This window comes from Fundulus heteroclitus, chromosome 15, assembly GCF_011125445.2.
Source record: "Fundulus heteroclitus isolate FHET01 chromosome 15, MU-UCD_Fhet_4.1, whole genome shotgun sequence".
Classification (NCBI taxonomy): domain Eukaryota; kingdom Metazoa; phylum Chordata; class Actinopteri; order Cyprinodontiformes; family Fundulidae; genus Fundulus; species Fundulus heteroclitus.
This window is the reverse complement of record NC_046375.1, coordinates 12,120,958-12,133,162: the sequence shown is the minus strand read 5'-3', so window position 1 is coordinate 12,133,162 and position 12,205 is coordinate 12,120,958. Positions and strand designations below refer to the sequence as shown.

The following is a 12,205-nucleotide window of genomic DNA, read 5'->3' as shown; positions in this document are numbered from 1 at the left end:
GACTCAACGAAGAAGGCATGTGAAGAAGGCACCCACTCGCACGGCCATAAAATATGACCCGAGTCACTCTTTTCATGAACTGGCTAATGGAGCCTATAGAGGCAACTGCAGTAAATAGAGGAAAACTGATTTTACACATTGGGCAATTGTAAAGGCATGTATGGGAAAGCAAACAATTATATTAAACCTTTAAACTTGCGTAATGCTCCTTTAAAGAGTCCAGCTCATTATTTAAAGGAAATGTTAAGTGTTATACAAACAGGGAGAGATTTTCTAGTGCCAACCATGCTTACTATCATTTGCTAAATGTGCTAATCAAGTTAGTAATGCTAAATGCCTTTGGCCATATTATAAATAATTACAATTCATTCATGATAAAAAGGATCTAAGATTATTTTTCAACTACATTTCTGTTAGCTTCAACTCGAGATTTAAAAGCATTAGAGAACGTCGACTGTTTTTAAAAATGTTTGAAGTTCAAGCCTGCGTTGCTTTTAAAGTGTTATGGAAGCTTTCCAAGATCAAGGGAAATAGTCCTTGCATACATGTCTGAGCTTATGTTTGTTTCTTAAAACCCAAAGCATCCTTATTGACCAACCACACTAAGATAACGCTTTATTCTAACAGATTAAAGTACAATAGCTGTAATTAGACTAGTCTTGGGAATTTATTTTGAGCAGATCAGACAGTTTTTCTTGAACAGCACTCCCAACATTTCCCTGTGTTTGCCAAATAACGGCAGACATTCCAGCCTGTGACATTAACAAGGCGGGTAAAACACATGCAGTGTTTTGCAGGACATCATTCCCTGCAGCTATTATGACAAATGACTGTGTCAAAGATCTAACAGCCAGCCGCTGAATAACATTGGAAGAACATAAGAGATGCTATGAAAAGGGCAAATCTCCTTTCAGCACTAACAACAGAAAAAAGGGAGAAATCTTTTTTGTTTGTGATATCAATGTTACCGTTTTGTAAGGCAGTGCCTGAAAGGAAGGGTTTCAGTTTCTGATATATTCAGGGAATCAAAAAATACGACAGGGCTGTCTTTAATTTTGTGGAGATTTATTTAAGTCTGACTTTTGTTGTGGTAATGCTTTCCAGCTAACTCTAAGCAGATTTTCGGGAAGAGGAGCAGTCCTTCCAGCCATCTTTGTATCTTAACCTTTCTTCTGCTGTCTCTTCTCCAAATTAAAGCCCTGTTAACACATTTACAGTCAGAGCTCCAAGTGAATCAGGGAATTTAGAAACTTCTTCAAATGCAAAACTATTTCGGCAAAGAAACATGGCTCACTGACCCCTGTATCGCGGCCAATGTTCCTGAAAATCCACAACAGCTGTTACTGATGCGAAAATGCATGAGAGTAATACGTAAGGCTCAGCACATTTTAGTTAGACCTGATCTTGGGTCAGTGTCTTGCACTCTGAACCAAGGGAAGAACTGCATATTTAGGTTTCGGCTGTGGGAGGAGTGGATATTCAAAGCATTTCCTGTTGTTAGAGAAAGCAGAACAAGCAAGCCAGACAATCTGTAGCTTTTACCGCTGATTGTGTCTGGGCATCTACAGGTGATTTAGGAATAATTGATGTAAATAACTAGGAGAACAACTGATTATCAGAGTAAAAATAGAAAGATAGATAAGTGAAAGAATAATCTACACAAAGTCCATAAAATCGTATACTGGACACTCATGGAACACTGCCACACACCAAATGTGCTATAGCTCTATTCTGGGTTAAGTGTGGTTTTTTTCAACCCTCTCATTTACGTTGGACATTCATCTCGATTTTGAATCTTTACCCACATTTACCAGAGCCACAGCCTTCTGATAGCACATGTTTTAGGGCATCGGGCAGCTGTTGACACTCCTGATCTGTTCCAACTGCAGGAGGGCAAGTCAACAAAACGATAATGAGAGATGTGGGAATGTACCACGCACCGCTAACATGGCATCATTAATCTCTCCGGGGATTCAGATGAGTAGAAGGAATCAATCAGTTAATGACATGCAACTATTTTAAAACAACGGTCAGCCAAGTCAGGGCATCTGGAGGTTTTACTGTATGTACAGTGGGAATGACTGTCAAGCTTACACTGCACTCTCATTTCAAGTCACTGTAAAGCTGAAGGCTGAACTGAATATAACAACACAAGGGATTCATTCTTAGAAGAATGCCTGAGTTGGACCACATTTACAGGATTGAAATGGATGTTTCTCAATTATTACATTTCTTCCAAAAATCCGGATTATCGACTGTATTCAGCAAGAAGGTCATAGGATCAAGTGATTTTCTTGGCAGAGTTTCATGCTATCCCTGCACATGCACAGGTTTTTCTGGGAACTCTGTGGGGCCAGGAAGTTCAGGCTTGACCCGCACAAAAACATCAGAACTATCAACTTCAGTGCAATCATCCTCCTGAGGGCATGTCTATAAGATATTTATCGGTTATTTTGTTTAAAATACGTTGTACTTAATTTTCTATCCCATTCACTTAAACAGAAACCAAACAGGGATTTTTGTAAGCCACGTCCAAGCCCAGCAGTCTAGTTCTCTCCCACAGTCCTAAGGAATGCATGCTAGGTTGAGTGTCAACTCTAAATTCACAACTCTTTCTCTCAAAAGCCACGGAAAAATCTTTTTCTGAACAAGTCCCACCTGGTTTCATATGGAGGACCAAGTCTTCCATATCTAAAAATAAATACATAAATAAATAAATGCTCAATAAATAAATAAGCATACAATTAATTGCCACCAAATTAATAAATGTAGGTAGAAATTAAATTATACAGTGAGACATAAATGTATATATCTCTTTTAATTAGCTTATTTATTTATTTGCCTTTGTAATAATTACCTTATTTATTTATTGTGCATTATAATCTTCAACTTTATTTATTAATTACTTATATTTTTTAAGTATTTATTTATGTGCATGTTATAATATTTTTGTCTGTTTTATTCTTCCTTTGTATTTTTTACCCTATATATTTCTGTGATGCTATTTATTTCTGCCTGTCGTTTTTACATTTCTGCCTGTCCTTTTTACATTTCTGTATGCATTTCTGCCTCATTATGCAAATGAGGAGGGCTGTGTCTTAAGGGCTCAACGTCTTCCCATTGGTTGGTTAGCATTTTACTGCGTCGGTCAAATCTACATGGCTTTTCCCCGACATGAAGCATTGTTTAATAATGCCAAAGTCAAACTCATCAGGCAGACGTTCAGTGTCCGACCTCGGAAAGCTGCTAATAGACTGGAAGAATTAGAATGCTGTACATTTGGGATCTGAATGTTTTTTTATGGTTTCAGATTCGGCTTTTCCAGATCACTCATCGGCGGATGATTTATTCTACAAAACAGACACCTCTCCGCAACCACAGCAAGGCAGGCAGTGAGCTACAACCATAGTTTCCTCAAAACGAGTCTCCCATCGCGCCGGGTGAATTACATTGGACCCTATGCAGAGCTCGCTTGATAAGAAAATACTGTAGTTGATTATAAAAGTCCCGTTGACTCAACGGAGTCAACAGGATCTAGCTCATGGTTGATCCGGTTGAGGGGCTCCGATTTCGGCCAGCGTCTCTCAGCTGCTCCCTCCTCCCACACGCGTGGTGCATTTAGGGACCGCCAAAAAACCTTTGAACCAAGCACTCTTGAGAAAAAAAAGTCAATAAATTCCGTATCTTGTGACCACCTATGACAAAACTAATATAAAATCAAGCCACTAAAAAACATCTTTAAGGAAAAGTCCCAATTTTTGTCTTGAAAATTGAAAATAGTTAAAAAATGAATAAAAACAAATGTGCCTTACAGATTTTATCTATTGACATCAATTTATAGTAGTTTATCTTAGCTGGTCACAAGATAATACATTTATTGTTTTTTATTTCTCAAGAGAGCTTGGTTCAAAAGTTTTTTGACGGTCTCTAACTGCACCACCGGCACCGCGTGTGGGAGGAGGGAGCAGCTGAGAGACGCTGGCCGAAATCGGAGTCCCTCAACCGGATTAACCATGAGCTAGATCCCGCTGACTGCGCGGAGCTGTAATGTCCAATATCCAAATTCAAACCAACTTCACTGCGGTGCTGGATCATGCGTAAAGACGCAGCGTGAACCCCAAGTGTTGCAGCTGAGGGGAAATGTTGGATCGGCTTGATGAAACTCTGCCTCCTTCACAAATTAGACCAACATGGATAGAATAATGATAATCTGTAGTGCTTTTTATTGCCTGGATGTGAATCTGATAATTCATATTGTGCCTTTTATAATCAACTACAGTATTTTCTTATCAAGCGAGCTCTGCATAGGGTCCAATGTAATTCACCCAGCGCGATGGGAGACTCGTTTTGAGGAAACTATGGTTGTAGCTCACTGTCTGCCTTGCTGTGGTTGCGGAGAGGTGTCTGTTTTGTAGAATAAATCATCTGCCGATTAGTTATTGATCTGGAAAAGCCGAATCTGAAACCATAAAAAAACATTCAGATCCCAAATGTACAGCGTTCTAATTCTTCCAGTCTATTAGCAGCTTCCCTTAAGAGGTCGGACACTGAACGTCTGCCTGATGAGTTTGACATTACTTAAGCTTTAGTGCGGGGAAAAGCCATGTAGATTTGACCGACGCAGTAAAATGCTAACCAACCAATGGGAAGACGTTGAGCCCTTAAGACACAGCCCTCCTCATTTGCATAATGAGGCAGAAATGCATACAGAAATGTAAAAAGGACAGGCAGAAATGTAAAAACGACAGGCAGAAATAAATAGCATCACAGAAATATATAGGGTAAAAAATACAAAGGAAGAATAAAACAGACAAAAATATTATAACATGCACATAAATAAATACTTAAAAAATATAAGTAATTAATAAATAAAGTTGAAGATTATAATGCACAATAAATAAATAAGGTAATTATTACAAAGGCAAATAAATAAATAAGCTAATTAAAAGAGATATATACATTTATGTCTCACTGTATAATTTAATTTCTACCTACATTTATTAATTTGGTGGCAATTAATTGTATGCTTATTTATTTATTGAGCATTTATTTATTTATGTATTTATTTTTAGATATGGAAGACTTGGTCCTCCATAGTTTCAGAAACTTCCTAAACCATTAAAAAAACACATACAGTATTTCCTTTCTAGACTGACACAGATGAGCTTCTGTTTCCATCAAAATAATGAATATGTATATTTAGATGTCTCAAGGCCCAGTTGAGCACTCTCGTAAGTCTTGAATCTAAATCTGCATAAACAGTCTTATTCACTTATAATGTCTTTTAATAGTTGAAATTAGAACAAATAGTTCTGATTTTTATAAAAAATGCTATTTATAGATTTATCTGAATCATGTAAACTGGAAGGGAAATTCCACAGATGCAAATGGAGTGTTTCAAGTAATAAATGAGGAATTGAATCAACATTTCTGTCGTGTTCCAGTCGCAGTTTGCTTTATATGAATAACACTTCGCTGGGTGAATGCGGCTGTATGAAACAAGCAATGTGGTTGCTTGGTTTGTCTAAGTTGTCGAAGCAGGTTTTCATACACATTACCGAAGAATAAAACCCAGATGTGATCTGAAATAAAAACAATAGCTGCTTTCGACAGCTATAAACATAAACAAACCTCATTATTGTCCTCAGTTTCCAATATTCAACATCATAAGCCCCTAAACGGCAGCAAAGAAACAACACAGAACACTAATCAAACGCGAAGAAGGGAGTAAAAGAAAGCGATTACACTGAAACGAGACGAGGTAAAAATGAAGTGACTGATGAAAGATGCTGTCAATGAACAAGGGTCAGATGGAGGGAGAAGGCAGTTGGCAAAGAGAGAAAAAAAGGGAGCTCAGAGGAAAGATCGTCCTGCAGACATGCAGCTGGATGCATACAAGGCCCCTGTGTCAGCTCTCCCTCGGCATTCAAAGCATTACTGTAGCTCCAAAGGCAGGTCCCGCTGGTATTTATGGTGGTGAAGGAGTTTGCATGCAACTCCTTCACACAAACCTAACCCCTAACCTTCCATGACCTAACATGCTGCAACTGCAAGGTAACACATCAGAGACAGAAGGTTTGGGGGGGAAAAAAAGGGTCAAGGCATAAAAATGCATGGACTACATAAGGACTCACTTTCTGAGCAGGGGGGCCGTGGTCACTCAGATACGTGGATTCCCCTGCAAGAAAACAAATGCATGTTAGAATGTTTAAGAAATCTACACACAGCTTAAATAAAAAAAAAACAACTCTTAAAAGAGACTTTAAACTATGCACGCTGTGCACCATCTGCATAGGCCCCGACACTTGCAAGAACAGTGTTAAAAAGCTAACACTGAAATCAAAACAAAAACACATGGGTAATAAACTAATGTCTAAAGAAAACCACGTGGCGCAAAGAAAAGGTTCTGTGTTCATTAAGGTTTGCAGCTGCATCTTTTGATCTATAGTAGAAGCAGATTCTTGGACAGCCAACAATTTGGAAGAATTTCTTTATTTAGAGTAGATTGCACACAATTGAAGGAAATATGTCTGAGACGATCCTCCTGGACAACACAAATCAAGTCTGCTTTATGGATTTCTAGGATTTTTAGTTTTGCGACGACATATGAATTATCTCAGATGAGCTTGTATTTCAAACCCGTCCTGCAACCACCATGTTAGTCTCTCTTCACACAGGACTAAGACCTCCATACGGGCTCAAGAACCTCTATGACTAATTCTAGCGTGAAGGCAGTTGTGATGCCACTAGGCTTCCATTGCTTGCTAGAAAGATTTTGCCCTCCTTTCACGCCATTACCCTGGGTATTAAATCTGCATGAGAATGCAATCTACATTTTCCACCACTTCAGTCTTCAGTTCAGTCTTATATTAATATTTGAAGTAGGTTAGGACTTTTATCGGCTTATCAGCTGTATGAGAGGATATAGGTGAGGACGTTCTCCTACTCGAGTGCTGCACATGGCAGAGCATCACATCCAAAACAAGGCATATTTATGACTGATCAGCAAAAAAAAAAAAAAAAATCACACTGAGGATTGGAAGCTTACACCTTTTAGCCGAGTAGTACTGCAACTATGTGTGATTGCACTATAAACCCTATGATCTGCTAGGTGCACCTGTTTTTCTTCTAGTCTTTATCTTCCTCCTCCAAATCATCACTAAAACGATGTAAGGGCTTCTCTTTGACGGTGCAGCTAATACGTTTTGAATTAGAACTACTGCCTAAAAACCGACAACCTTTCTAATGTCTCCTAGCAATGAGAAATTGCACAATTGAGGGTCATGCACTTTGCTGTTTAGGTGGAGACTGTACTTAGCTCTGAGCCCAACACAACAGCTGCTATGGGGTTCCTCCCTACAGTACCTATAAGGCAACAACAAATTCTTTAGGTATGCATGCTTTTCTACAGCTTGGAGTTACGTGCGCATTGGCACCGTTTATCGGGGGTCCTAATCATGGCACTATATTTATTGGCATGTAGCTAATTGATCATTTAGGTTATAGCTAGAGCAGTGGCACGTAGCAATATGAATTGCAGCTGCCCCGCCAAGAGTGGTGCTGATCAAATTCTTGAAACTCTACTAGCCCAGAGGGGATATGTTGAGGCTGTTGCCTTGCATAAGGCCAAATTGAACATTTATAATTTTTTGATAACCACTCACATGCATCACAGGGTGGATAATTGGCCAGAGAGTGACACACATCGCCCAGGATCTTTGTAAACTGACACTTTTTTATTGAAAGACCAGGATTTTACCCTGAAAGTTTTCTGCTTGCTCAAAACACTCCGGGGACTTGCACGCTCCAGCATGCATAATAGGGAATGGAATATGTACTTGATGTGCCCTAGAGGACCACTCTGAGACTCTGTAGAGACCCAATGTAAGAGATGATTTTTTTAGGTCAGGGTTGCAGCCATAGCAAACAAATACTTCAGGATCTCTTTTCGGTTTTGATTTACCTCAAGCATCAAGCAAATTTTGAGTGTTTGAATAAAAACAGCTGTAACTTTCTACTCAATGATTATGTTCTAATCAGACTCCAGCCTTGCAAAGTCATGTTTTGAAGTTGCTTTAGTTGACACGCACATTGACAGTTCATTTTCAGTACAAAATACCAGTGTTTCTTAGACTATTTGTGCAAAGGTTGGAAGGTTGATCACTGGGAGAACAAACAAAGTACAATCTAATAGCAGAAAGGTGACAATGTTTTCAAACAACATTTTACAATTAACTGATGAAACCTTTGTGAATGAAATAACCTTTATTGTCCCTCAGTGGGGAAATTTGGGTGAAACCAGCAGAAACACAAAAGGCAAATGGAAGCGTGCAGATACACACAAAGATAAAAAAATATAAAAACAGGAAATAAGAATAAAAGATGGCACAGTTGGGCCAAGAAAAATCACTGTGCAATTACTAAAATAGCATACTAAAGTTAAGGAAATGTGCAACTGAGTAGGATAATCAAAACAAATCTACAAAATGTGCACTTGTATTTATGCATAAAAAAACAACAGACTACATACAAGAATGATAGAACTGTGGAAAAACGGCAGGGATGTAAACACGTACTGAGTTTTTTGAAAGCATCGATGATTGTAAAGCCTAACAGCTGCTTGGAGGAAGGAGTGATAACGCTCCTTTGTACATCTAGGATGCATCCATGCAATCTATTAGTGAATGTGCTCTCCAGCTCTACAACAGCTTCATGCACGGGGTGGGCGACATTGTCCAACAGGGATGCTATTTTTGCTAGTGTTCTGTCTCCCACCACCTGCACTGGGTGCTCTAGGGGCATCCTAGTTCACCGCTGGATTTTCTGATGAGCTTATCTAGCTGCTTTCACTCAGCTGTAGGTAAACTGCTGCCAAAAAAAAGAAAAAAATTAAAACTACATCTACAAAAATGACTGACAGCCCCACATGTCTTCAGGGGTGACCCCCGCACAAGATTTCTCTTCAGGATATAGAATCTGCTCTGAACCTTCTTAAAAAGAACGTCAATGGTGTGACTCCAGTCCAGCTTATTGTTCTAGTGAATATTGAAGAGTCCACTATCTTAATGTCAGTTCCCTGGATATTCACCAGTGTCACGAAGTCTGCAGTGAAGAGGGGACCCTCGTACTGCAGACCAGTCCTGTGTCCACAAATACTGTGGGTGGCCAGTGAGGTAGTCCAGTATCCTTGGGGACAGGTGTTTGTCCAGTCCTGAAAAATTCAGCTTGTTCCTCAGATGTCCCAGCTGAATTGTATTAAAGGAGCTGGAGAAATCAAACAGCATCATCCTCAGAAAAATTTAAAAGGTTGGTGTTGTCAATGATCGGTGTCCAGAAGTCATCAGAAAAGGATGCTGCATAAAACATAACTTTCAAACTAACATCTACACCCAGCAGCTGTCTTACTAGCTGTTCGCCTTCTCTCGCTGCTCAACAAAGAATAAAGCATATGGCCCTTCTGCAATAAGTGTGAAGACGTTGTGGAGAAAGTTGCAGCTTTTTAACACAGCCAACAATGGAGCTCTTTCAGTGTTGTTCCCACCCTAAGCGTCTATGCTAAACCTTTAAAGCTCAGCCTGAACTCCAAGGCCAGGCCTTGAGACAGCAGCCTCTTCTTTGGCTGCCGTTATAAAACACAGAGGGGCGGTAGTCGTGGTCATATGTAATACATTTAGGTAAAACAGGAGATGGAGAATGATTTGGTACAGCGAAGGTAAAATAAACGAGAAAAAGAAGGAAATCTTACATAAGCGAACAGTCTCGCCGTGTGTCTCTGAGATGTAATCCAGAGCACAGATGAATAGAAACATAATAAAACCCTCACTGTGATGTTTTTCCAGCCAAGGCTCTCTGTTAGAGCTGATTGGAAGTTGTTTATTATATGCCTGTGCTCTATGTCTATGACTTTGTAAGTAAGTGTTTAAAAACCTGTGTGAAAGCTTTGGCTAATTATTTAAACGGTGAGATAAACTCTCCCTTAGGTTTGGCATTTTATCGTCACACCTGGCTTTCTATAGATTCTGGTTTCTTTTGTGAGTCACAGCTTATTAATTCATCAGATACTTTATGTATGAACGCTATCACAGCGTCACTATGCTCATCCCCAGGCACTCTTTTTAGAGTCTATCCTTCTTTTGGTCTGCCTCTTCTTTATGTGGCTTTACTTAGCTCTCATGTGGAATGCAGAGGGGTGGACGTGTTTGCAGGTTTTCTCAGAGGCATTTCAGGTCACGTCACGGTAAGGATTCTGAGAGGCAGACATCTCTGTTCTTCCCTCTGTGATCCAGCACAAGCATCCCCACATCCCCCCAACATCCACACAGCCATAGCCACGACCTTCGTCCAACCCGCTCCCTTTCCTCCTCTGCGTGCTTCTCATTAGTGTTTTGGATAGTGAGCTGGAGCTAATGTTTTCCAGGGAACGAGGCTTGTAAAAGCTCACAGCTGCCCTCCGCCTCCACCTCCCACAGAGTGAGGAAAATGAACTTAAAGGGCCACTGTACAGTGTACTGTGCTAACTGACCCCATTGTCTGGCAACACTAGGGGTTAGGAAGACAGTGATGACTTCAATTGACTTGTTCCACTTGGGGAATAATCATCATCATAATCACGTTAAAAGAGAAAAGTACATAAACGTGTGGTTTTCTGTGCACTACTGTAGGGTGGTAATGCATACAGGGCAAATGCAGACATTACAGCCCACTGCCCTCACAAGAGAATGTAGACATATCTTGACTAATTGGCAAATTATCTGTATATTCATCTACAGGGTAAAATGAAAAGAGATCCCTCCCACCAGCTACACCCTCCATCTTAGTGTGGGAGATCCAAAGGTGTCTAAGGCCACACATGATATTTAGTCTCTACAGTGGGTTCTGGGTCTTCCCCAGGGTCTCCTCCCAGTCCCAACAAATCTTTAGAAGGCAGGTACCCAGGGTGCACCTTCATTAAATGCCCCAACCACAACAACACTCTCTTCAATGCAGATAAGCAGCTGCTACTTTGAGATGGCCCAGATTATGTTGCTAAGAATTAGCACCCCAAGGCCCTTGCCTGCCACCAACTTGCATGGCACCTGATGCAATGGTCCTTTCTGCAGGTCCTTTCAGCCCCACATTTAGGGGGCTTCCTGTAGCTTCTTTGGCCATAGCCCAGCTGAGTCCCCAAAACCAATTTTGACCACCAGACAGTCAATGTCAAACCCCCACCATCCAACGCATCGCCAAAGTTTCCCTAATCTGGGCAATTTTTGCCAGTTTTTGCCATCAGCCATATCATTGGAATTTAAAATACATATCTTTAAAATCAGTCATTTCAGAAAAACAATGCTTTCGATGCTAACAATAGTCTAAAACTCACTGAAGAGGTTCCTGCAATGTCTGTATCATTATCTTTTTCATTCATCGATTGTTGTCCACTTATCTAAGTAAGGGTAATGGAGTTAACAGGTCCAGGAAGGCAAACCAGACATGGCTCTCCACAGCAGCACTCCAGTAATTTAAAAGTGTTGTCTTTTTGCTTTGAATTCTTAGAAACCATAGACCCCAGACAATGGGCAGTTGCTCCTGGACTAAAACTAAAGTCAATATTTTCATCTCAACAACAGCTATTTATTAGATAAATTGCTTTTATATCCCTGGATTCACCTCTGACAACAGTTTAAATATAGAAAGCTCTCAAAAGCATGCCCAATAAAAAGGCTCTGGGTCCATTTGGAATCCCAACTGAGTTTTATAAAGAATTCTGGAATATTCTGGCGCCAACTTTTCACAGAATGTTGCAGGAAATTTAGGAAAACTGCAGATTCCCTGCGAATATGAATTCTGCAACCATTAGTCTCCTGCCTAAGCCAGGCAAAGATCCTGTGTTTCCTACCAGCTATCATCCAATATCCCTTATTAACGTTGATATTACAATTATTTGTTTGCTCTTGCAAAGCGATTAGATAAAGTCATTCCTCTCATAATACACCTTGATCAAACTTGCTTCACAAAAGGAACGTAGTCATCCACAAATGCACGCAGATTACTTAGTTTAATACATTATTCCTATAATAGAAATATTAAATCCAATATATTGTCTTTAGATGCAGAAAATGCATTTGATAGAGTTTGCTACTCTACATAAATTTGGCTTTGGAACTTTTTTTTAATAAACTAGTTAAAAATGTTATACAGTTCCCCAACAGCATGTATCAGGACAAAC

General features: G+C 39.8%; 1 protein-coding gene across 1 annotated transcript in view; it reads right to left on the bottom strand.

Annotated features, from left to right (window-relative positions):
• usta (uronyl 2-sulfotransferase a) overlaps positions 1-12,205 on the bottom strand; it is a 72,051-nt gene that overhangs the window by 20,231 nt on the left and 39,615 nt on the right. The window contains exon 2 of the mRNA XM_012867428.3: positions 6,135-6,178. Coding sequence (XP_012722882.2) covers positions 6,135-6,178 — 44 coding nt within the window. The remainder of the gene's footprint in view (positions 1-6,134; positions 6,179-12,205) is intronic.